Genomic DNA, 27,318 nt, shown 5'->3' on the forward strand with positions numbered 1-27,318 from the left:
TGGCCTGGCCCAGCCCAAGCTGTTGTGACCATCTGGGGAGTGAACTACCAGATGGAAGATCTCTCTAACTCTTTCAAATAAATAACTAACTTAAAAAAAAAAAACAGCAGCACACATGTATCCACTGGGAATATAAAGAATAGGGAGGGACCGGCGCTGTGGAGTAGCGGATAACGACGTGGTGTAGTGGATAAAGCTGCCACCTGCAGTGCTGGCGTCCTGTGGGCGCCAGTTCGCATCCTGGCTGCTCCACTTCCGAACCAGCTCTCTGCTATGGCCTGGGAAAACACTAGAAGATGGCCCAAGTTGTTGGGCCCCTGCATCCGCATGGGAGACCTGAAAGAAGCTCCTGGCTCCCGGCTTTGGATCAGTGCATTTCCGGGCATTGTGGCCATTTAGGGAGAGAACCAACAGATGGAAGACCTCTCTTTCTCTCTCTCCTTCTCTCTGTGTAACTCTGACTTTCAAATAAATAAACCTTAAAAAAAAAAAAAAAAAAAAAAAAAAACAAACAGAGATAAGGGAGGAGAGAAAGTGAAATTATGGTATACCCACAAAGTACTATGAAGCTGGCCGGCGCCATGGCTCAATAGGCTAATCCTCTGCCTTGCGGCGCCAGCACACTGGGTTCTAGTCCCGGTCGGGGCGCCGGATTCTGTCCCGGTTGCCCCTATTCCAGACCAGCTCTCTGCTGTGGCCCGGGAGTACATGGAGGATGGCACAAGTGCTTTGGCCCTGCACCCCATGGGAGACCAGGAGAAGCACCTGGCTCCTGCCTTTGGATCAGCGGCGGCCATTGGAGGGTAAACCAACGACAAAAGGAAGACCTTTCTCTCTGTCTCTCTCTCTCTCTCACTGTCCACTCTGCCTGTCAAAAAAAAAAAAAAAAAAAAAAAGTACTATGAAGCTGTCAAAAAAGAACATAATCAATCTGTATATACCAATAGATCAAGGTGTATCAAGTGGGAAAAGGTAAATATGGCTTAACAGGACACATACATACTTGTGTAGATACAAAAAATTTTGATGAATAATTAATTTGAAAAAGGCTACCTATGGAGGCATGGGGACATGTGTGTTCATGATTATTGGCAAGAAACTCCTTTTACTTTACGATGTATGCTTCTTTAATTATTGAAGGCTTTTTGGGCTGTATTTCTCAATTAAAAAGACTTCCATCATTTCTTCTGATTATATAGAGATATATTATCACTCACTCTACCAAAACATTACTTTTTTTCTTCACCGAAAAACAAAGGAAAAAGCAAATAGATCATTCAATCCTAGGAGCTTGTAATAGGTCTATTATAGCTTTTATCTAAAAGTCTAATGTCAGGTCAGGCATTTGCCCGAGTCTCACATTGGAGTGCCTGGGTTCAATAACCAGCTCTAGCTCCTGACTCCAGCTTCCTAGTAATGCAAATCCTGGGAAACAACAGCTCATGTAACTGAGTTCCTACAATGGCCCACTTCCAGCTTTCCAAGCAACTGGGGACTGAACCAGGGAATGGGAGCTCACTGACTTGTGCACTCTCTCCCCCTGTTTCCTTTCACTCTCCCTCCCTCTTAGAATAAAAAAAAATTCTGATATTTAGGAGGTAGACTGAGCTGCTGTCTCTGTAGAAACTGTCACCAGAAATTCAGTTTATGAAGACACTAAAGTATAAAGGTACTAAACAGCACTGAGCAGAATTAAGCACAGCTTTCTTTTTCCCAAAACTGTAACTGCACAAGCAAAATGAAGCAAACCCTTATTACTACTTGTAACCAAACAACCAAACGTTTTACCTACAGGTTGTTTGTTTACAAAGGCTGCTGAAGATGGGGTATAATCCAAATCTTCATCATTGAAGAGTTCTTCAGTACTCATTCCAATTGCTTCTCCCATATTAAGGCCAAGTTTCTTCTGTAATAGCTTTCGTTGGCGTGCTATCCTTTCTTTAGGATCCACTTCACCTTCAAACAAAAAAGAAACATATTTCTTGCAAATCAGAAGTTGTCTAATACATGCAGATCAGTCTGCAATAAAGTAAGAAAATAAACTGTTAAAACACCTCTTCTGGGGCCAGCGCTGTGGCACAGCAGGTTAACACCCTGGCAGGCAGCACCGGCATCCCATATGGGCACCGGTCCAAGACCCGGCTGCTCCACTTCCGATCCAGCTCTCTGCTATGGCCTGGGAAAACACTAGAAGATGGCCCAAAGCCTTGGGCCCCTGCATCTGCATGGGAGACCCAGAAGAAGCTCCTGGCTCCTGACTTCAGATCAGTGCAGCTCTGGCCATTATAGCCATTTGGGAAGTGAACCAGCAGATGGAAGACCTCTCTCTTCTCTGTCTCTGCCTCTCTGCAACTCTGCCTTTCAAATAAATAAATAGATCTTAAAAAAAAATTCTATTAAAGGTTCTTGAGTAGTTACAGTTTATAATTTCTATACTACACAACAAAATTGCTGCTGAAATACTAGTATTTATAAACTAATGATGTATATGTCAACTCAGAGAAAGAAAAATACCCACATTGTAGCTTTAGAACTGATATTGCTGGTTATCTTCCCCACCTACAGCATCCTCCTAACTTATAAACTTCAGTCAGTTTTCATTTCATGACATCATTGATATGACCAATAAACAGCATATCAGGTGACAGATTAGTTTAAAAACACAAAAATTTCACAGTGTCTTGTATAGGACTACTTACTACATACCTGATTTTTCATCCTGGACTTCAAATTCTGCACCAGCAGATCCCAACAGAGAGGCACCATGTTGTAACAATCTACATATATCAAATCTGTCAAAATTCAATCGATCTGTAGAAGATGAATCTTCCATACAACTCTCTGAAGAAGGTTCTAGATGAAGTTTAAAATTATTAATTTGACCATACAACTGAAGTGTGGAATCAAGAAAATAGCTTATCGTGACTGAAGGTATATGGCTAGTATTTTAAAAAATATATAAATGGAAGAAGTAGAAAAATGACTATTTGATTTGTTGATTAGTTCTTTGCTATGTGTGAATAAATTATGTTGGTGTCTCTTCCACAACCCATCGGAATATTGGGTAGCATATATGTAACTGTTTTCAATAATGAAAGTACAATGTTAATGACATAATGAATCCCCACATTGAAATAAAAGTGTTAAATATCATGCTGTCATCATACTGTTAAAGAGTAAAAAAATATCAAGGTAACAGCATGAGTTTACTATCAGGTTAAGCTGGAAGACAAAAATATTCATAGAATATGAATAAAGCCAATAATAAGCCTTATACTTAATATTTAAATAGTATTTATGTTAATATATATTTATAGTCTAGTAAGCCTTAATAATAATATGCTAATAATAATATGCACCATTCTTCCCTTTACCTGACGAATAGTTAGAGGACACAAAACAACTACTCCTTCAACAAGACTGCTAATACTGTATATCCACTTGAATCCTAAAAATATCTACAAAATGTTCAGCATTCCTTCCCAAAAAGGTTACCCAATTATAAATGTTATAATATATAATTTCTCAATGACTAGTTTGTTTTGCTGGCATTTGCATGTTAATTCACCTATAAACTAAAGAATAATTCCTTGACTTAGATTAAAAGGATTGTTACAAATATTTTTTTTCCTAGTGATAGGAAACAACCTCACTTAATGCAAATTTTAATGTCAGTGTAAGTTAAATAAATTTTTTTATTTGAGTTGCATTATCTGTATATGCTAAAAATAAGGTTTAATGAACTGGAAAAGAAAAGGATCTTTTCTAAAACGAGTTATACCTCCTTCTGGTTATGGATTATATTTAACGAGAAAAGACAAATAAACAGAATAATTCAAAATAGATCAGAAAATGAAAGGGGCCGGGGCTGTGGCGCACTAGGTTAATCCTCCACCTGTGGCGCCGGCATCCCATATGGACGCCGGTTCTAGTCCCGATTGCTCCTCTTCCAGTCCAGCTCTGTGCTGTAGCCCGGGAGGGCAGTGGAGGATGGCCCAAGTGCTTGGGCCCCTGCACCCACATGGGAGACCAGAGGAAGCACCTGGCTCCTGGCTTCAGATTGGTGCAGCTCCAGCCATTGTGGCCATTTAGGGGGTGAACCAACGGAAGGAAGACCTTTCTCTCTCTCTATCACTGTCTGTAACTCTACCTGTCAAATAAATAAATAAAATCTTTTTAAAAAAAAGAAAAATTCTAGGCAATCCAAGATTTATGCGAAAAGTGATGATATCAAAGTGACTAAAAAATGAATCAAGTTCATTTTCTATTCTAGTTCACTTCAACATTAATTTTTCACTTAATTAAGACATACACCTTTACAACTTTCCAGAAACAACATTGTTTTTAAATGTCATTATAGTCAGAAAACAAATACAAATTTTCACAAGACATCTAAAGAGCACATAAAAATAACTGAAGACTTAGGGCTCCAACTTTCCATACATAACTGTCCTTAAATTTAAAAAATAACTACACTATAGTATTGTCCCAATAACAGGAAAAAATAAAGCCGGCGCCGTGGCTCAATAGGCTAATCCTCCACCTTGCGGCGCCGGCACACCGGGTTCTAGTCCCGGTCAGGGCGCCGGATTCTGTCCCGGTTGCCCCTCTTCCAGGCCAGCTCTCTGCTATGGCCAGGGAGTGCAGTGGAGGATGGCCCAGGTGCTTGGGCCCTGCACCCCATGGGAGACCAGGAAAAGCACCTGGATCCTGGCTCCTGCCATCGGATCAGCGCGGTGCGCCGGCTGCAGCGGCGGCCATTGGAGGGTGAACCAACGGCAAAGGAAGACCTTTCTCTCTCTGTCTCTCTCTCTCACTGTCCACTCTGCCTGTCAAAAAAAAAAAAAAAAAACAGGAAAAAATAAATTGCTTCAAATATTTACACAGTATTCATTTAATTTCTTAGGATATCAACTCCTTCCGGGAAAGTAATCATCTCTGTAAATCAAGCATACTATAAATTGATAATTTGAAAAATATATATGAATATATATCTAGTAGATTTTTTTTAGGGTGGGATGAAAAACATCATTTTCAATTCCAGTCTCTGGCAAAGCTGCACAGAAGAGCATGAAAATTGAGCCTTTAAATTAAATTAAAGTATAAAATACATACTACAGTTAACTCTATAGTTAGGGTTTTATTTCAAACTATTTTTTTCCAGTTAAAAGCACCTTGTTTGGCTCTTGGCACTGGATTCCACTCAGGTACATTTTTCACTATTGCTTCAACAGCTTGTCCTGCTGCAATCCGGGTATCCCAATTTGCACTCCTTAAATATATCAATACCTTAAAAAATTATAAAAGTTATATATCAAAAACTATTGTCTGCTCAAGGTAGCCAGAACAGAGAAACACAAACTTACTTGCTATTAACTTACAATTTAGCAGTTCTACAAATATATAAAAAGAACACCTTGGAATTACTAAAATCATTTACAAGATTCTACATTCATAGGAAATATCACTACCACCTTAAAAAAGAGAAATAAGAAACTTCCAATAAAATAATATTTAGGTGTATTTTAATAGCATAGCTGCTTAATTTACTAGAAGGCAAAGTACATGGAGAGAGTCCAGAGAGATGAAAGTTATATACAAGCTAGTAAAACAAGTAAGTTCAGCAAAGTTATAAGATAAAAATCAATGGACAAAACTCAGTTGCATTCCTATACATTAAATGATTTGAAAAATTAAGAAAACAATCTTATTTACAACATCAAAAAGTAGAAAATATTTGAGTATATTTAGCAGGCATATAAGACTTGTATACCACAAACTACGAAGTACTAAAAATTCTGTTGAAAGAAATTAAAAACACAAACAGACAATTATGAATTAAAGACTTAATACTGTTAAGACTGCAACATCAAGCCAGTGTTATAGCATACTGGGTTAAGCTGCTGCCTACAATGTCACCCTCTCATGTAAGTACCAGTTCGAGTCCTCATTGCTCCACTTCTGATCCTGCTCCTTGCTAATGCACCTGGGAAAGCAGAAGATGGCCTATGTGATTGGGCCCCTGCACCCACATGGAAGACCTAGATGGAGTTCCAGGTTCGTGGCTTTGGCATGGTCCAGCCCTGGCCATTTGGACCATCTGGGAAGTCAATCAGCAGATAGAAGACCTCTGTCCCCCATTCTGTGTTTCCTCTAACTCTGACTTTTTTTTTTTTTTTAAAGATTTATTTATTTATTTGAAGGTCAGAGTTACACAGAGGAGAGGCAGAGAGAGAGAGAAAGAGAGGCCTTCCATCCGATGGTTCACTCCTCAGTTGTCTACAACAGCCAGAGCTGCACTGATCCAAAGCCAGGAGCCAGGAGCTTCTTCCAGGTGTCCCACGCGGGTTCAGGGGCCCAAGGACTTGGGCCACCTTCCACTGCTTTCACAGTCCATAGCAGAGAGCTGGATTGGAAGAGGACCAACCAGGACTCAAACCGGCACCCATATGAGATGCCGGTGCTTAAGGCCAGGATGTTAACTTGCTGCGCCACAGCGCCAGCCCCTCTAACTCTGCCTTTCAAATTAATACAATAAATCTAAAATAATAATAATAATAACAATAAAGTGGAGAAAGAGACCTTAAAAAAAAAAAAGGCAACATCTCCTAAATTAACAAATCCAACATAATTTCTATTAAAATCCCACCTAGCTTTTTTGCAGAAATGGACAAAAGGACTAGTCCATCATCCTAAAACTCATACAGAAATACAAAGGACTCAGAATCATCAAAATATCTTGAAAAGGAATAACAGCCTTGATACACTCACACTTAAGTTTTGGAAATTATTGAATAAGCAATAGTAACCACAAGAGTGTGGTACTGGCAAAATGATGGACATATAGATAAATGGAACTGAATTTACTGTCCAGAAGTAAACTTAAGTGTCTGTAATCAAATAATCTTAAACAAGGGTATCAAGACAATTCAGTGGGAGAATCAGCCTTTTCAACAAATGGTGCTAGGAGAAGTAGACAGCCAAAAGAATGATGTTGAGGGGACAGGTGTTATGGTGTAATGGGTTAAGCTATCAGTTCCACATCTTTCATATCAGAGTGACTGTTCAAGTCCTGGCTCCCCTGCTTCAGATCCAGTTTCCTGTTAACATATCCTGGGAAGAAGCATATGATGGCTCAAGTGTTTGGGCCCCTCTACCCATATGGGAGATGTGGATGGAGTTCCAGGCTCCTGGATGCTACCTGGCCCAGCCCTAGCTGTTGCAGCCACTTGGGGAGAGAATCAATAAATAGAAGATAGGCTATCTCTCTTTCTCTCTCTCTCTCTCTTGCTCTTTCAAGTAAGAGAAAATAAACAACAAAAAATTTTTTTATAAAAAATGATGTTGAACATCTACCATATAACACCATATACAAAAATTAACTAAAAAATGGCCCACAGACCTAAAACTATAAATATATATATATATACACAGACCTAAAACTATAAATATATAAAACTCTTAGAAGAAAACAGGGTAAATATTTATGACCTGGAGTTAAGCAATGGTCTCTGAGATGGATAACAAAAATCCAAGCGTTATTTACATATAAAAAGACACACTTGACTTCATCAGCATTAAAAACTTTGATCCTTCAAAGGATACGACCAAAAAAAATGAAGATAACTCCACAAATTATGAAGAATTATGTGTAAGTCATGTACTTGTTAAGAGGTTTATATTTAGAATAAATAATGAACTGTTACAACTCATAAGAAAAAACAAACAATCCAACAAAAAATGGGTACGGGATTTGAGTAGGCATTTCTATTATATACACATGGTCAACAAACACATGAAAAGAAGCCTGATATCATGAGTCATCAGAGAAAAGCAATTCAAACCACTTCATATTCATTAGGTCAGCTATAGTCAGAGTTAATAACAAGTGTTGGCAAGGATGTGGAGAAATCTGAGTTCTCAGACATTACTCTTGAAAATGTATAATGGCGAAATCGCCCAGGAAAAAAGTTGAGCAGTTTCTCATAATATTAAACACAGTTACTAAATGGTCTGGTAGTTCTACTCCCAAGTATACCTGAATGCCCAAGAGCATGAAAAGGCTCTGCTATTGTTTGGATATCCCCACGAAAACTCAAGTTGAAATTTAATCCCTATTGTGAGGTATTGGGAGGTGAGGCCAGGTGGGAACTGTAAAGGTTGCTTAGGATGTGAGAGCTCTGCTCTCAAGAATGGATTTATGGGGGTCAGTGCTATGGCACAGAAGGTGAAGCAGCCGCCTCCAGTGCCAGCATCCCATGTGGGCACCAGTTAGAGTCCTGGCTGCTCCACTTCGGATCCAGCTCTCTGCTATGGCCTGGGAAAAGTGGTGGAGAATGGCCCAAGTCCTTGAGCCCTTGTACCCGCATGGGAGACCTGGAGGAGGTTCCTGGCTCCTAGCTCTAGGTCAGCACAGCTCTGCCCATTGCAGACATCTGAGGAGTGAACCAATGGACAGAGGACCTCTCTCCTCCTCTCTCTCTCTCTCTGCCTCTCTGTAACTCTACCTTCAAAATAAAATAGATAAATCTTAAAAAAAAAAAAAAAAAAAGAATGGATTTATGGATCCATTCATGGGTTAACTGATTAAAAGACAGATGGGTTAATGGGTTAATCCGGAAAGTGGGTCTGTTAACAAAATTAATATGGCTCTCTGCCTCTTGAGGAGCCCTATGCCATCTCAGGACTTTGTAGACTCTCCACCAGCAAGAAGCCCCTCACTAGAGGTGGCCACCCACCCCAATACACTGTGACTTATTTTAAAACAAAATGGTCAGAATAGGCAAATCTACAAAGCTGATTTGGTAGTTGCCTGGAACTGGATATGAGAGCGGAATAGGGAAGAGTGACTTCTAATAGGTGTGAAATTTCTTTTGTGGTGTTAAAATTAGATGGTGGTGAGAACTGTTACATACAATGGTAATATACCAAATACCCCTGAAATGTACTTTTATAGTATGTAACCTATTTTTCAATAAACATGTTTTAAAAATTATGAGGTATTCATCTTAGTGATTAAGATGTCTATGCCCCACATTAAGGTGCCTGGGCTAAATTCCTGTCTCTATCCCCTGACTCCAACTTCATGCCAATAGCTCAGATGATGACTCAAGTAACTGGGTCCCCTCACCACCACCATGTGGAGACCCAGATTGTGTTCCTGGCTCCCAGGTTCTGACTTAGCCCAGTCTCAACTGTTGAGGGCAAATGGGGAGTGAACCAGCAGAAAAAAGCTCTCTTGCTTTCTGTCTTTCTCTCTCAAGTAAGTAAATACAAATATTTTAGGGGTGGGCACTTAGCACAGTGCTTAAGCTGCCACTCTGGACCAGCATCTCATATGAGTGCCTGAGATCAAGTTCTACCTCCACTTCCAATCCAGCTTCTTGCTTATGTGCATACTGGGAGCCAGCGGATGATGCCTCAAGGACTTGGGTCTCCAGCAACCACAGGGGAGACCTGGATATAGTTCCTGCCTCCTGACTTTGGCCTGCCTCAGCTCCAGCACTTGGGGAGTGAACTCATGGATGAAAGATCTCTCTTTGTATCTGTTTTTCAAATAGATAAAAATTTAAAACAAAATTTTTAAAGGCATAAGAAAACACTGAGGGCAGAAAAAAGAGGAAAGGAGACAAAAAGGTGCAAACTACAAACCTTTCATCTTTTGGAATGATTTGATGGCAGACAGTATGCCATCTGAAGTCTGAGTTTAAAAGCGCAGAACTCATTTGAAAGGCTAGAATCTTTCTCCCACTTTAGCAAAGACTAATCCTCTCCACTGTTTCCAGTTTCAGTCATTTAATTCCTCCAATTCTCCCCTGGGATGAGAAATGCATATGACTGTCTATCCTCCCACCTTACACAAGAGTATAATATTGCCTAATATGTATTCTCCTCCAATTTGAGAACATGGACCTGTAAGTATCAAATCACTGTCTCTCCATCTCCATCTTGGTCAGAAAATCCTGATAATGACTAAGTAGGGAACATGTTGGAAAGAAAGTCATTATAAGCTCTTATGGCAGCAATCATGGAGTGCAGATTTCTATCTGTTGAGAAAGGACTCAGAACGCATATGCACACACATCAGGGAGGAACAAGTAAGAATGAAAGGAGGGATCAGACTAGGGAGGGAGCAGTATCTTGAGTTTCCTAAGTCTGGGCAATCATATTACTCTTTCACCCTACTCTCCATTCACCTTCCACCATCCCCCTCTCCCCACACAAAGCACTCCTGTTTGATTTTGAATACTAGTAAGTTAAACACATGGATTTGCCACTCACTACTATACAGGTAGGTTTCAACAAGCCCACAGAATTCAGTAAAAATAAAGCCACTGCTTAGGTAAAGAACATGGGCTAGGTCTACAAAAACACTGATCCACTAAAGCAGAAAGCCTCTATTTCCAAACAGCTGATAACAAAGAAAGGATTCTGACAGCTAGCTCTCATATATTTCAATCATTGCCCAGAAGTATGTGTCCATTTGAAAATTACCAACTATGATATAATTATTAGCCATTAAGAACAAGTTAGACCACTAACAAACCAGATTAACAACTCAGTTCATCACCAAACTGGGTCAGATTCAAATTTGCCTACAGGCAAAAAGTTTTATGTTGTCAAATCCCTCAATCAATCAAACTTGATTCAAAAAATTGTTTACATCTTGTGGCCAAAAAAAAATTTAGTGAAATTTTAAAAAATTTTGGAGACATATTTAGATATTTAACAGAATTTAGAGATTTCAAATTGTTACTTAAATAGACTAAGATGAATCCTACCTTCAATTTTGTATTCCTAATCCATGGACATATGTATAATTATACTAAAAGGAAAAAAAAAGTTCTTACTTTAGATAACAAATTATTTAGTTCATGAGGATGAAGCTTCACCACTTCTCCAAGTTGCTGTGCAGCAGCTTTTCTTGTAACAGGAGTAGTGCCAGTATCCAGTAAGATAAAAAGACGATCAAGCCTAAAATTTAAAAAATGGTTAATCTGAAATTTGTGTCCTCATATATATAAAGATGAGTCAATAAATGTATAAAGTAAGTAAATAAATGTATAAATAAAGTCAATAATTCTATAAATGAAAACCTATACCAAGAATGCAGGAGATACCTAATTTTCGCTCTTAGGGAACTTGCTATTGAGGATGGGGGAAGCAGGAAAGTACACACATAATTGTAATACAGGGCATAATAAGATACATGACAGAAAAGTAGTATGAAGTGCTCTGAGGAATGTGAAAGAGAAAAACAAATACTATATTTCCAAGTGTGTAATACTGAAAAGGCTTCCTAAAAAAATGATGTTTGAGATGGATGTTAATGGTAGGATTTCAACACTAGGAGAGATGAGGTGGTGAAAGCAGAGGAACTATTTGGAAGAAAGAACAAGAGCACAACAATAAGGAAAGGAAGAGTACATTTAGTTAAGAGAATATAGCTCAGTTTAATTCAGAGTACACTTAACAGAACAGTGAGAAATAAGGGTATAAAAGTAATTGGAGAGGCCGGCATTGTGGCATGGTGGGTAAAGCCACTCACTACCTGCTATGCCAGTATCCCATATGGTACTGGTTCTTGTCCCAGCTGCCCCACTTCCGATCCAGCTCCCTTGTTAATGGCCTGGGAAAAGCAGCAGAAGATGAGCCAAGTATTCAGGCCCCTGCCACCCACATGGAAGGTGGGGAAGAGGCTCCTGGTTCAACCCAGCCCAGCTTCAGCTATTGGGGCCATTTGGGGAGGGAACTGGGGATGGAAGATCTGTCACTCTGACATTCAAATAAATAAATAAACCTTTAAAAAAAATTTTAGGGCCTGTGCTGTGGCACAGGTTAACCCTCTGCCCGCGGTGCTGACATCCCATAGTCCTGGCTGCTCCTCTTCTGATCCAGCTCTCTGCTGTGGCCTGGGAAAGCAGTAGAAGATGGCTCAAGTCCTTAGGCCCCTGCACCCGTGTGGGAGACCCAGAGGAAGCTCCTGGCTTTGGATCGGCTCAGCTCTGGCCACTGCAGCCATTTTGGGAGTCAACCAGTGGATGGAAGACCTTTCTCTCTGTCTCTCCCCCTCAATGTCTGTAACTCTACTTCTCGAGTAAATGAATAAAATCTTTTAAAAAATAAAGTAGTTGGGGCCTTATTATAGAGACCTATAATATGGGGCAAATATTATTATGAAAATAAAAACATTAATCTGGCAGCAGCATGAAACTTACAGTGAAACAGAAGAAAGCTTTTAAAGAACTTTAGGCTGAAAGTGTGGACCTGAACTATGATCCTGGCAAGAAGAGTAGAAAAAAGTTGGCAGAAATTATGCTGAAGCAAAACACACAGGGTGTGGTAATTAAGTTAAATGTTAGGCTAACTAAAGGATTCTGAGATTCTGAATCTTAGAAAAAGATGTTGTTAGCCGGCGCCGTGGCTCAATAGGCTAATCCTCCACCTTGCGGCGCCGGCACACCGGGTTCTAGTCCCGGTCGGGGCGCCGGATTCTGTCCCGGTTGCCCCTCTTCCAGGCCAGCTCTCTGCTATGGCCAGGGAGTGCAGTGGAGGATGGCCCAGGTGCTTGGGCCCTGCACCCCATGGGAGACCAGGAAAAGCACCTGGCTCCTGGCTCCTGCCATCGGATCAGCGCGGTGCGCCGGCTGCAGCGGCGGCCATTGGAGGATGAACCAACAGCAAAAGGAAGACCTTTCTCTCTGTCTCTCTCTCTCACTGTCCACTCTGCCTGTCAAAAATTTAAAAAAAAAAAAAAAAAAAAGATGTTGTTAAAAGAAATGGGAAGAAATGGGAAGAATTGGAGGAGGAAATGTTAATGAAAAAGATAACAAGCCCACTAGGGATATGGGCAGTTCAACTAGTAAAGACTAAAAAAGATAGATGCAGTAGAAAATTAGAAGGGCCTGCGACACTCACATCCCATATGGGCGCCAGTTTGAGACCAGGCTGCTCCACTTCAATCCAGCTCCCTGCTAATGCACCTGAGAAAGCAGCAAAAGATGGGCCAAGTGCTTGGGCCCCTGGACCCATGTGGGAGACCCACAAGAAGCTCTGGGCTCCTGGCTTCGGCCTGGCACAGCTCTGGCTGTTGCAGCCATTTGGGGAATGAACCAGCAGATATAAGATATCTCTCTCTGTGTGACTCTGCCTTTCAAGTAAAATTAGCATTAATGTTTAAACAAAACATAACAAAACCAAAAAACAACTAAATTTCAGGAGGAAGTTGGGACTAAAGGTATATAGTTGGGGGCCAGTGCAGTGGCATAGCGGGTAAAGCCGCCACCTGCAGTGCTGGCATCTCATATGGGTGCCATTTCAAGTCCCAGCTGCTTCACTTCTGATCCAGTTCTCTGCTATGCCCTAGGAAAGCAATAGAAGGTGGCCCAAGTCCTTGGGCCCCTGCACCTGTGTGGGTGACCAGGAAGAAGCTCCTGGCAGCCGGCGCCCCGGGTTCTAGTCCTGGTCAGGGCACCAGATTCTGTCCCGGTTGCCCCTCTTCCAGGCCAGCTCCCTGCTGTGGCCAAGGAGTGCAGTGGAGGATGGCCCAAGTACTTGGGCCCTGCACCCCATGGGAGACCAGGAGAAGTACCTGGCTCCTGCCATCGGATCAGTGTGGTGCGCCGGCCGCGGCGGCCATTGGAGGGTGAACCAATGGCAAAGGAAGACCTTTCTCTCTGTCTCTCTCTCTCACTGTCCACTCTGCCTGTCAAAAAAAAAAAAAAAAAAAAAAAAAAAAATATATATATATATATATATATATATATATAAAGCCGCTCCTGGCTTCCAATCAGCACAACTCTGGCCATTGCAGCCATCTGGGGAGTGAACCAGTGTATAGAAGATCTCTTTCTCTTTCTCTCTCTCTCTGCCAGTGCCAGTGCCTCTGCCTCGCTATAATTCTGCCTTTCAAATAACTAAATATTTTTAAAAATTTAAAAAGCATATATTTGTACAAAGGTATTTGAGTCATTTTAGAGGTGACAGATATGGCAATAAATCAGATACCTGAAGTTTTAAAGTCATTTAAAGCATAATGTCAACGTTCTAGAGTCACAGTGCATCACTCAAATTCCAGTTCTGCCACTTATGAACAAAGTCTTGGATAAAATCACAATGTCATACACGTGGAGTTAAGGGGCAGGTGGAAAACTCACTTTTTCTTTTTAGGATACAGGTAAATTCCAAGTTGCTTTTTAAAAAAAAAAAAAAAGATCTATTTATTTATTTGAAAGGCAGAGTTAGAGAGACACAAAGAGCAAGATCTTCTATCTACTGGTATACTACTCAAATGGCCATAACAGGCAGAGGTGGGCTAAAGCCAGGAGCTTCATCCAGGTGGGCCATCTTCTGCTGCTTTCCTTAGCACATTAGCAGGGAGCTGGATCATAAGTGGAGCAGCCAGGACTCAACTTGTTCATATAGGATGCTGGCATCAGAGGAGGTGGCTTAATCCACTGTACCACAATGCTTCTCACCTTCTAGAATATGTTCCTTTTACTTCTAAGCAGCCTAACAAGTATTTAACAACTTCTTTTATATCCTCATCATACAAAATTTAATCCTTATGAAGTTTTTTTCTAAATGAAATTTTATTTATTTGAAAGGCAGAGTTAGAGAGAGAGAGAGAGAGAGAGAGAGAGAGAAAACACCAGAGAGTAAGAAAAAGATCTTCCATCTGCTGGTTCACTCCCTAAATGGCCACAACAGCCAGGAGATTTATCCAGGTCTCCAATGTGGGTGCAGTGGCCCAAAGACTTCAGTCATGTTCTGCCGCTTTCCCAGGCACATTAGGAGGGAGCTGGATAGGAAGAGAAGCAGCTGGGACTCAAACCATGGCAAATAGGTGATGCTGGGATTGCTGGCAGTGTTTTAACCTATTAGGCCATAACACCTGCCCCTCTAAATGAAATTTCACCAGTGTCACCAATGAAATCTTAAGCTACAAATTGTTCTGTCATACATTTTTTTATCTCTTTAATGACATCTGATACCAGCAAGAGTCCCATTCTTAAAATACTTTCCAGGGGCAGGCATTTAGCCTGGTGATTAAGACACTGCTTGGGACATCTGCAGCCCATTTCAGAAGGCCTGGCCTTCATGCCCAACTCTGGCTCCTGACTCCACTTCCTGCTAATGCAGACTCTGGGAGACATACTCACTCCGTTTGTGTGTCTCTCCAAAACGAAAAAACAAAGTTCGTGGGAAAAGGGAATTAAAAGATGTTTATATTTAAATAAAAAACTTTGTGTCCTAGATTTTCACATTAATGTACCCTGTTTTTCAAACCATTCTTTTTTTGGTTCTCCTATTCTTACCAATCTTAATATGAACATTCTTCCAAATTTGAGCCCTGGCTGTGCATCTCTTACTAGTTTCTCCCTTAGCAAATTGTATACTATTGTATTTGCTTAAATTAAACCCACTACAAATAACCCTCAAATCTGGCCTATTTGGGAACTCCAGTGCCATACTTCCAACTACCTGGTGAACATAACTCCAAATGAAATATGATGCTGTTGCCAGGTCTACTTTCTAAAGCATCCTTTGATAAAATCACTTACTCTAAAATCTACAAATCAAATCAAATCTTACTCTAAAACCTACAAAGGCTCACCCTCACCTACCAGAGAATAATCCAAAGAACAGGTTATCCCCCAAATATGGCTCTTATTGGTTTCCAAAATTTTTCTATTAGCATTATTTTCTCTATTTAGAATGTTTTCAAGTCAATCCTTCAGCTAACTCGCATCAAGATGCAGCTAATGTCCTTTACCTTTACCTCCTTGAAATCATTTCTGAGTACTACACAATAAAAGAATGCTTCCTCTTCTGAAATCCACATAAATCCTCATCTTAAAAAGTCATTTGGGTACACATTATGCTTTTGGAGGGGGCTTCTCTTAATGTATTATGATGTCCTATGTGCCTCATTGTTTCACCTCCCCACAGCAGTTTGCGTGGTATTCAAATACTTGTTAAGTAGCTGGTATTAATTAAAATTATAGATATGAAAAGTTTCTAGTTTCTTGGGGACAAGTTTAAGTACCAGTTTTTAGGAAAATGTTTTATCAGCATTTTCCCTTTGCTTCTGTTGAAAATCACCCTTAATCTATAATAGCTACACTATATTCTAAAAGTTATAAAAATAACAGAACTGTGTTGATGTTTCAGTACATGAAAAGAACAGTACAGTGGAACTTAAGCATTTTGAGCAAACAAGGAAGTCAAGCATGTTCCAAACAGTAGGCTGAAAGAGGCCATATGGCAGGCATTGTATTATTACTTCAAAAATGTCTATCGTTCCTAAACTTTCCTTTGGTCCCCTGCTACTCAGCTTCACTTAGAAACACATGCCTGCCCAGAGTATGACTCCTCTGTAACCTAATCTAATCCTATCCCGTAGCCACACGTTTCCTCTTGTCCCTCTTTTCTGCAGTTTTTTAAATCCCAATGTCATATCCTGTCACCTCCGTTTTCCATCAACCAAATGCCATGAGAGCACCAGATCATCTCACTCTGTCATCCAATTCCAGGCCTGCTGATGCAGACAAACCTGCATCCCTGAACAGAGGAATTAGGACCTAAAATGCTTTGGTTCTCTTAACTTAAAGCCCTTGTCTCCAAGACAGCAAATTAAGACACCACACAAAAAGAAGAATAAAGGAATGATAAGAAAAGCATGTAACAGGAGGGTAGTCTGACCTGTTACCCCAGAATAGCCAGCCACAAGGCAAGCAGAGTAAGCATCAGGATGAGCCCACAACAGAAAAAGCTAGCATGGTGAACTGGTAAGGAAGGGGAAAAGGATCAGTACTATATTGGAAGGGAGACAAGAGAGGTAGAGGTCAAAAAAGCTGGGCAATCTGAAGACAAGTTAAGAGGAAGGTTGATTGAAGGAACACAGTATTTAACCACAACCCAATACTTTTGGTTAAAACTTCGCTTGTGGAACAGCAGGGGGAAAATGCCATTCTTCAAAGAACAGACAAAAGAGAGAGGGAACAGATATCAAGTCAAACAGAAGGTACCAAAGACTGCAGAAGAATAAATCTTATGGCAATTACATTTGATAATATCCATTGGTTATGAATCTGTTCATGATAACCAGAAATCTTTGGTTTTCTTTCAAGATTTATTTATTTGAAAGAGAGAAGGTAAGACACAGAGAGATCTTCCATCTGCTGGTTAACTCCCCAAATGGCCACAACAGCAGGGCTGAGCCAGACAAAAGACAGGAGCTTCTAAGCTGGGGCCCAAGCAGTCCCATGAGAGACAGGAACCAATGCCCATTTGGGATGCCAGCATGGCAGGTGGTGGCTTTACCCATTATACCACAATGCCAGCCCCAGCTCATTTTCAATTTGGATTCCAATTGAGAGAAATAACTACACAAGACATGATGCATATATGTGTATTTTACCAACCTGTGATTTCAGATAACTTCTCTAAAGTTGCCTAGAAAAAGAGAAGAGTACATACAAATTTGGAGAGGTTAGGCTGGCAACTACAATCTAACCTCTCCAGATAGTCACATTATGGTCATTCATTAATTAAAAAAAGAAAACATTTTGGACTATAATAAACACGTACATGTTACATTTCCACTTTATGTCACTTGGGAACGCAAAATCATCTCACTGATGTTCTCAGAATAAATTTAATCTCTGAGAAGTATACTTTACAAAGATTCAGAATACCTCAGAAAGATGGCTTCCTAAGAGAATGATCAGGAGCCAGTGTTGTGGCATAGCAGGCAAAATTGCCATATGGGTGCTGGTTCGAGTACTGGCTGCTCTGCTTCCCACTCAACTCCCACTAATGCGCTTAGGAAAGCACCAGAAGACAGTTGGAATGCTTGGCTCCACCCCTGTGGGAGATCTGGACAAAGCTCCTGGCTTCAGCCTAGCCCAGACCAACTGTTGCAGCCATTTGGGGAATGAACCTGCAGATCAAAGATTTGTCTCTTTCTTTCTCTGTAACTCTGCCTTTCAAATAAATGAAATAAATCTTAAAAAAAAAAAAAAAAAAAAAGTCCAGTTTGACCATTTTGTTATTCATTTTTAACATGTAGTAAAATGTGTAGAGGTTAAAGTTTTACTTTTCTGTGTTACTTAGGAAATAAGTAAAGAGAATAAACAATAGTATATACAATGCACAAAGTCCACATTTTATCACAAGGAAGAAAGTTATGGTTAAAAGAAACAACCTTCAATAAATTCTCTAGTATTTTAAAATGCATACATTCTAGTTCACACTGTGGATAATATGAAACTATGTTAATGTTGTGTTCTAAACAAGAAGTAGATTACTTAGGATACCACAAAGGACACCAAGAATCAAAACAAATATGTGAAACTGCACAAAAGCCAGGTGCAAGGCCAGGTGCATGCTAGCTAAGTTACACTTCCCTACCTCAACCCTACAATATTACTCCCTGAGAATACACTTCACTTTTTTTCTCTGCTGTTTCTCTAGCCCTAGAACATACAAAGTATTCAGCATTTACAAGTTAAATGAATGATCAATGTTGAAAAAGTATAACCAGGCCGGCGCCACCAGCGCCGCGGCTCACTAGGCTAATCCTCTGCCTGTGGCGCCGGCACCCAGGGTTCTAGTCCCGGTCGGGGCGCCGGATTCTGTCCCAGTAACTCCTCTTCCAGTCCAGCTCTCTGCTGTGGCCCGGGAGTGCAGTGGAGGATGGCCCAGGTTCTTGGGCCCTGCACCCACATGAGGAGACCAGGAGGAAGCTCCTGGCTTCTGATTGGCACAGCACGCTGGCTGCAACGTGCCATCCATAGCGGCCACTTGGGGGGTGAACCAACGGAAAAAAGACATTTCTCTAACTCTGCCTGTCAAAAAAAAAAAAAAAAAAAGTATAACCAAGCTATGTTTCAAAACATTTTATTCTACACTCTTATCTCTGATTCAACAACATACAGCCTTTTGCACTTATCTGAACGATAAAACATAATAAACTAGGGTTTTTTTTTTTTTTTAAGCAGAAGTATCTGTGGCTTTAAACCTTTATATGAAACTGTATACTTAAAAATGTTTATACTGTTACTACAACTGAAATACAAAAGCAAAAAAATCTGATTTAGGTACTTCAAGAAAAAATGTCAAGAAAGAAACAGGGAGGAATTTACTATGGGGAAAAGCTTCTATAATGTCTCCTCTAATTTTCCTGCCATTTTTAGTCTCTAAGTATCTTAAAATATTTGATAAATTACAATTTATAATAGTCCCTTCTGTCAATTTTATACTGGACTAAAATTATCAGCAAGGGAGAAGTAGACTTACCAAGGCTGTCCCCTATGTGTAATTAAGATAGTTTTTTTTTGTTTTTTTTTTGTTTTTTTTTTTAGCATTTTCCCACTCAGAAGGATCCACAGAACTTCTCTCACATCAAGAAACTTCCTGGCCGGCGCCGTGGCTCACTAGGCTAATCCTCCACCTAGCGGCGCCGGCACACCGGGTTCTAGTCCCGGTTGGGGCGCCGGATTCTGTCCCAGTTGCCCCTCTTCCAGGCCAGCTCTCTGCTATGGCCAGGGAGTGCAGTGGAGGATGGCCCAGGTGCTTGGGCCCTGCACCCCATGGGAGACCAGGAAAAGCACCTGGCTCCTGGCTCCTGCCATCGGATCAGTGTGGTGCGCCAGCCACGGCGGCCATTGGAGGGTGAACCAACGGCAAAAGGAAGACCTTTCTGTCTGTCTGTCTGTCTCACTGTCCACTCTGCCTGTTAAAAAAAAAAAAAAAGAAACTTCCTTTTATTTGGCAAAATAGGTCTACTGAAACAATGTTTCTCTACAGAGAATTAACAAAACTGAGGGAAGTTCTGCTCTTTTGTGGCAATTTGTTTCCTCCATAACAGGGTGTGTTTCATTCTTTTTCCTCCATCCTTTCTGTGCAACTGCATCATTTTCAAATACAGACATCACAGACCTAATGTACAGTTTCTAAAATAATCAAATCATATGTACTGTCTAGATATTTGAGACATGATCTTTAGTACAGAGATCACTGAGAAAAAAATTTCTAAAATTTTTCCTACATCAACTTAATCAACTGTGACATAAACAGGCAAAAGTTATTTTTAAAAGAGTCTACATTAAACCATAGAACCCAACAACTACAAATTCACCATCAATGAATAATTCCTTTAAAGTTGCCTTCAGTGCTGATCAAGGGGTTAGTCAACCCAAAGTGATAGAAGATATCAGAAGAGAGCTTCACAAAGCACAACAATGGTATTCAAAGATTTAACAATTCTGACTTAAACTGTTTGCAAGCATCACTGAAAGCCTGTATGTAACATATACTAATTTGATTTTCTGCTGAGGTTGGATTTGTGTGAACAAGTCACATAGCTAGTTAGTGAGCTTAGCTGACTTTCCAGCATCCACATCTTAAGGGCAACATTGTTCTCCTACATGTTTATGCTATCTGTTTTATTAATGGTCTAAAGGAGTCATACATTTTTCAGTGATATTTCGCTATATTTTACCAAAAACATCAAATGCAGTCACTGTGCTTGCAATTTTAGAATAACAAAATTATTTCTACAACATGTAACTCCACTCATTCATACATTTTATAATTTGCCACATTCTTGCAATTCAAACTAAAGCCAAGCCTTTATAAACAGGGTCAAAAATCTGATCACCTGAACTAATTTTATTATACCAAATTTACATTATAAAAGGTCATGCTGGGGCCAGCGCTGTAGCATAGCAGGTAAAGCTGCTGCTTGCAGTGTCAGCATCCTATACGGGCGCCAGTTGGAGTCCCGGCTCTTCCTCTTTGGATTCAGCTCAGTGCTATGGCCTGGAAAAGCAGCAGGAAATGGCCCAGGTCCTTGGCCCCCTGTGCCCACATGGGAGACCTGCAAGAAGCTCCTGGTTCCTGGCTTCAGATAGGCCCAACTCTCCAGCAGTAGCAGTCATCTGGGGAGTGAACCAGCGGATGGAAGACTTCTCTCTGTCTCTGCTTGTCTGTAATTCTGCCTTTCAAATAACAAACAAACTTTAAAAAAAAAAAAAAAAAGGGCTATGCTGTGGGGAGCAACTCGGACTAGACTAAGTTACTGGAATTAAGACTTATTCTATGCATCTGCTTTCCCACAATATGGCGCTGAGAAGGGAGTAACAGCTTCTACACAGCTGCCTCCAGTTCAACCAATAAACAGCAGGACCTGCTCCTGATTGGAGGAGAGCAGCGTACTCGGCGTGTGGGTAGCAGAGTTGGGATTGGTGGAAGAGGACTATAAAGGAGGAGAGAGACAACATGCACCAGGGAACATCTATCTGAAGGAACACCTGTGCAGCCCCCGAGAGAGCCGGCCGGCGGTGTGCCGCTCCCCCGCGGAAGTGGGGAATGTGGCAGGGGGAACCGCCCTTCCACGGAGGTGGAAGGGTCGGTAGCCAACCCGGGAAGAACCAGCAGCAAACCCGGGGAGGGCCGAGCAGACGGAAGAACAGCGCAGGGTCCTGTGTCGTTCCTCCACGAAGAGGGGGAGCGACATAATGGTGCCGTGACTCGGATATGAAGCCTAGGCAGGGTTTAGTGTCGTTCCTCCACGAAGAGGGGGAACGACACTATGCTAGCACAGAAATTTACTGTTTTACAAACTTTAAAAAAAATGATTTCTGGGGCAAAGCCACTGCCTGCAGTGCCACCATCCCATGGTGGCTGGGCACTGGTTCATGTTCTGACTGCTCCACTTCCGATCCAGCTCTGCTGTGGTCTGGGAAAGCAGCAGCAGATGACCCAAGTCCTTGAGCCCCTGCACCCTTGTGGGAGACCCGGAAGAAGCTCCTGGCTTCACACCGGAACAGCTCTGGCTGTTGTGGCCAACTGGGGAGTGAACCAGCAGATGGAAGACCTCTCTCTCTCTCTGCTTAACTCTTTCAAATAAAAAAGTCTTTAGAAAAAAAAAAAAAAAAAGGTTCCAACAGTCTTTTTAAGAAAAATTTATAATCCTAGCCAACAATCAGAGCTATATTGAGTTTTTATTTTTGAGGAAAAACTAGTTAACTCAGAAACACTCACCAAAATACACCGGGAATATTCTCCTATGCATAAGTTATGTTAAAATCACTAAAGTAAGAAACAAAGCCACTCATTCATTTTTGGAAAAAATACACAGAGCACTTACTAGGAGCCAGGCACTCTGCTGGAGGCAGAAACATCACAGGCACATTCCCTTCTCTCAAAAACATTGTTAATCCAGTAAGAGAAAAAACAATAATGTATGGTAAGTACTATGACTGACAGTTGAGTACATACTGATACAAACAGCTTAGATGAAGTAAAACCAGGGAAGGCTTCCTGAATAAAGTAACATTCAGGTTTAGACCAAAAACTAAGGTTTGGATTAGCCCAAGTGCAGAAGTATTCCAGAGATAAAGAGTGGGAGATGGGGGCTGGCATTGTGGTGTAGCAGATAAAGCCTCCACCATCTCAGCTGTTCCACTTCTGAACCAGCTCGCTGCTAATGTGCCTGGGAAAGCAATGAAAGATGGCCTAAGTCTTTGGGCCCCTGTATGCATATGGCAGACCTGAAAGCAGCTCCTGGTTCAAGGCTTCAGCCTGGCCCAGTCCTGGCCATTTGGGGAGTGAACCAGCGGATGAAGATCTCTGTCTCCCCACTGCCCCCTCTCTGTAACTCTGCCTTTCAAATAAATAAAATGAATCTTTAAAAAAAAAAAAAAGTTGGAGGTGAGAATATAAATTCTGGGAAGAAGGGTTTGAAGAAAGAGGGAGAAAAGAGGGGAGGTGCAGAGTACTTGACACAAGATGAAACACAGGGGGCCAGCGCTGTGGTACAGCAGATAAAGCTGCCGCCTACAGTGCCAGCATCCCATATGGATGCCGGTTTGAGCCCCGGCTGCTCCACTTCCCATCCAGCTCTCTGCTATGGCCTAGGGAAGGCAGTGGAAAACAGCCTAAGTCCTTGGACCCTTGCACCCACATGGGAGACCCAGAAGAAGCTCCTGGCTCTGGATTGGCACAGCACCAGCCGATCATTTAGGGAGTAAACCATTTAGGGAGTGAACCAGAGGATGGAAGACCTCTCTCTCTCCCTCTGCCTCTCCTTCTGTGTAACTCTGACTTTCAAATGAATAAATCTTTAAAAAAAAACAAAACAAAACAAAAAAAACACAGGACCTTGTAAAATATAGTAATTTAGACTTAGAATAAAGGCAACAGGAAACAACTAAATGGTTTTATGCAGAAAAATGACCACACTGAAATCTGCATACTAGTAAATAACAGGGTGGAAGTGAAGAATAAATTAGAATGAGATGCCAGGGGAGCCATGGAGAGGCGACTACTGTTACAGGTGTCTTGGATTACAGATGATGGTGGCATGGAGTAGGGTTGTGGAAATTGACATAGAAAGAAAAGATTGGCTGGAGAAAAATTAAAAAGGACAGGACTGTATTTAATAACTGGAAGAATGGGATGGAGTAGGGGAAGAAGAGACAGAGAGAAGTCAAAGATTATCCTAGATTTCTTCACTTTGCAGTTGAGGGAATGATGGTACCAACTTACTATCCTGTCCATTGGAGATGTTTTTAAGGGCCTAAAAGTATTATTTTTTCTTTAGTTATACACACTGATATAAACAAAGCAAAAATACTTTGATTCTAGCATGATGTTTTTAAAATATTTATTAAGACCAGCATTGTGGCACAGTGGGTTAAACCACTGCCTGTGATGCTGGAATCCCATATGGGCACCATTCAAGTCCCAGCTGCCCCACTTCTGATTCAGCTACCTGCTAATGGTCTGGGGGAAAGCAATGGAAGATGGCCCAAGTGCTTAGGCCCTTGTTTCCCACATGAAAGACCCTGAAGAAGCTCCTAGTTCCTGGCTTCAGCCTGGCTCAACCCTGGTCATTTTGGCCATTTGGGGAGTGAACCAGTGAATGGAAGCTCTTTCTAATTCTTTCAAGTAAGTAAACACATATTTTAAAAATATTTTTAAAAAATAAAAATTAAAAAAAATTAATTTTTTTATTTGACAGGTAGAGTTACAGACAGTGAGAGAGAGAGAAAGGTCTTCCTTCTGTTGGTTCACCCCTCAAATGGCCATTACGGCTGGAGCTACGCTGATTCAAAGCCAGGAGCCAGGTGCTTCCTCCTGGTCTCCCATGCAGGTGCAGGGGCCCAAGCACTTGGGCCACCCTCCAGTGCCTTCCCAGGCCACAGCAGACAGCTGGAATGGAAGAGGAGCAACCGGGACTAGAACTGGCACCCATATGGGATGCTGGTGCTGCCGGCGGAGGATTAACCATGGCACCGGCCCCTTTAAAAAATATTTTAAAAAATATGCATTTACTTATTTGAAAGGCAGAATTAGAGATTAATCTTGCATCTGCTGGTTTACTCCCCAAATGGCTTCACCAGCCAGAGTGGGCCAGGCTGTAGCCAAGAGCCAGGAACTCCATCAGAGTCTCCTACATGACTGGCAAGGACCCAAGCACTTGTGCCATCTTCTGCTACTTCACCCTCATATGGGCTGCAGCTTAACCTGCTGTCACAATGCTGGTTCTCTGGCATATGATTTTTGTCTCTTGAACTATATCTTTCACCCTACATGAAATAAAAAATCTATATTCCACACATATACACCAATAGGAGAGAAAGAAAATTTAGCACTGAAATATGCTTAGGAATGGATGCTTAGCCTAGCAGGTAAGACAATTTAAGACACTTACATCTCATACTGGAGTGCCTGGGTTTAATAACTGGCTACAGCTCCTGATTCCAGGTTCCTGCTAATGCAGACCCTGGGAAGCAACAGTAACAGCCTACATAACTGAGTTTCTGTCACCCACGTGAACTGAATTCAGTCCAGCCTAGGCCTAGCCATTGCAAGCACTTGGGGAGAGAACCAGCAGATAAGAACTAATACTCACACTCTATGCTAAATAAAAACTCAAACAAAAAGCCAAAAAACCCACACACAAACCCAATTAAAACGAAAGTGAAGCCACAGATGAAAAACTCAAGAACTGACAGTGCTTCCAAAACACACAAGGTGTCTCAAAATGTTTTCCTTGAATTTATATAGTAACCTAAGCACATAAGTACCTCTTTAGTAAAAATATTACAGCCTGTTCTTAAAGTAGAACTTTGGCAAAATGAATACAAAAATCTACAGAGAAAGAGCACTACCCTTTGAAACTCAATACCCAGAACAAAGGGCAGTAACCTTCGAAAATCATTCATTCAGAAACGTTGAAATGTCCTAAACTTCTTTAAATGGACTAAAGCAAATTAAACCCTTCTAAACTCTTTTTTCTTTTTAAATGTTTTAAAAATTTGTTTAGTTTTTGTTCTTCTTTTCCTTTTAAATTTAGGCTCTTTTAAAACACTTGTCTCTATAAAGCTCCGATACTGTGAAAAAGCACAGACCGCTCTAGGAAAGGAAGCACGCATCATCCCCTTCAACACTATCACCTGATAGACTAATTTCACATGCACTTATAATGTATACGGTTATGTATTTAAATAGGAAATAAGGAATTAGAAGACGGACCTTTCAGTACCTGGCAAAAATAAAAAATGCCACTTGTATTCTCTTAGGGTAGGTTATATATTACAAAAAATGGATTTCATCACGACTGGATTAATCTATGAAATACGAATCAGATGGCCCACACTACAGGTGCCTAGCAACCCCCCATCTTCATCCCATGGGCTTCTCCCACACACTATTTCATCAGTTACCTAGGGAGTTGTGAGGGATGGCTACGCTTTCCCTGCAAACAGATAAAACCCGAGCACCGAGCATGCTCAAGGAACGTGTTCAATTAATTATGAAAACTACTTCCATCACTTCTCCCTGCAGCCTTGGTGGTTAAAAAGCCCCAATTCTCGTTCAAAGTTAACCTGATCAATGTTAAAGAACTCGGGGCACTCATCTGACTGCTATCACCGAGGGCCTATCCCCTACACACGTGTACCAAGGCCACCAAAACGAAAAACTTCCCCCCAAAAGTTTTTTCAACCGTTCTAACATAACGGAGGAAAGAACTTTCCTCCTCTGGCTGCACGAAGAAAGGTCTCGCGTTTCTACGGTGCTCTCAGACTTGGCTGCTGGCGAGCAGTATGTGTGTCTTAAAAGAATTTAAGAATTGTGATCTCCCTTGGAAGATGGTGCTAATACAGTACTTTGTTTAAGGCTACAACGCTGACTACGGAACGTCTACGGCTTGAACAAAAGGAGGATTATACTTAATGTAAGAAGACTGCCTCCGGACAGAACACAGTCCTAAAGCTGTAAATTAAAAAAAAAAAAAAAAAAAAAAAAAAAAAGCACTCTTAGTTTGCCGTAATTCAAATCGTGCGTCTCTTGACAGTGACGGCCAAGTTTTCCCACGAAATGGAGGTTAACCCGGGGATTAGCCCTCCAGTAGTGCGAGAGGCGAGACTCGCACTCCTAGACCTGAAAGAGGGAAGAGAAACCAGAGAAGGGGCCCAGCGAGAACAGAGAAAAACCAGCTCCCGGCTGCCCAAGGGGTCTGTTCGACAAGCACACGCCATTCTTGAGCCGATTAACTCGGGAGTAACCCGAACCCCAACCCTCGCCGACAGCGGGGCGAACTCCGAAGTCTCGGGAAGAAGGCGCCCGAGTCCGCTGACAATGAGAATCGCTCCTCTCGAGGAGTGCGGCCGCTGGGAGCAGACCGTGCCTTGCCCGAGCCGCCTTCCCGTTCGCTCGTCGAGGAGCCTGACCCACCTGGAGACCGCCATGGTCGGGCGCCGGCGGTTCCGAGCACCCCGCGAGCTACGCGCCGCGCCGCTGAGGCGCTAGTTTCCAGAGAGCAGAGCGGCGCAGGCCCAGGCCGCGCGGCGCAGGGGAGCGGCCGATAGGGCGCGTGGCGTCCGGGCGCGGGCTCTCGGGCATCTGCCCCGCCGCCTACTCGAGCTCGTCGCCGCCGAGGCCGGGGAAGCAGGGTCCGAGGCGGCGACTGAGGCGGCAGTCCTCCGACCCGCACGACTTCAAACCGGGTGCCCCCAGCCCCGCTCTTTGCTGACGCAGGCGTCGGCACGCCGGACTGAGCGTCAGCGCGCCGGAAGTGACGTCAGCGCACCGCGAGCTTCTCCGCTCCGTGGGTGAGCAAAAAAGGAGCCCGAGCTGCTGGAGCAGGTGGCGAGCGTCGGAAAGAAAGTTCTTTGTGGCGCTCTGGAAAGGATTTTTCTTGTTCTGACGCTAGGCAAGGAGGGGAAGTAGTGGCTTCTGATTTTCCAGAGACGGGGAAAGGAGATTTAACCAGCATTTCGGAAGCTGGAAACCTTGGTTTCT

General features: G+C 42.0%; 1 protein-coding gene across 5 annotated transcripts in view; it reads right to left on the bottom strand.

The window, feature by feature from the left end:
• The window catches only part of BTAF1 (B-TFIID TATA-box binding protein associated factor 1), a 98,802-nt gene extending 71,737 nt beyond the window's left edge, over positions 1 to 27,065 (bottom strand). For 2 of the 5 annotated variants that reach the window (XM_051823360.2, XM_070057621.1), the window contains exons 1-5: positions 26,752 to 27,065; positions 10,851 to 10,974; positions 5,175 to 5,289; positions 2,707 to 2,853; positions 1,793 to 1,956 (exon numbers count right to left, since the gene is read on the bottom strand). In XM_051823360.2, the coding sequence (XP_051679320.2) occupies positions 1,793 to 1,956; positions 2,707 to 2,853; positions 5,175 to 5,289; positions 10,851 to 10,974; positions 26,752 to 26,765 (564 nt within the window). In that variant the 5' untranslated portion in view covers positions 26,766 to 27,065. The remainder of the gene's footprint in view (positions 1 to 1,792; positions 1,957 to 2,706; positions 2,854 to 5,174; positions 5,290 to 10,850; positions 10,975 to 26,751) is intronic. The other 3 variants (XM_051823361.2, XM_008270199.4, XM_051823362.2) reach the window with 2 other exon arrangements.
• Positions 27,066 to 27,318: the final 253 nt, after the last annotated feature.

Source organism: Oryctolagus cuniculus, chromosome 15, assembly GCF_964237555.1.
Source record: "Oryctolagus cuniculus chromosome 15, mOryCun1.1, whole genome shotgun sequence".
Classification (NCBI taxonomy): domain Eukaryota; kingdom Metazoa; phylum Chordata; class Mammalia; order Lagomorpha; family Leporidae; genus Oryctolagus; species Oryctolagus cuniculus.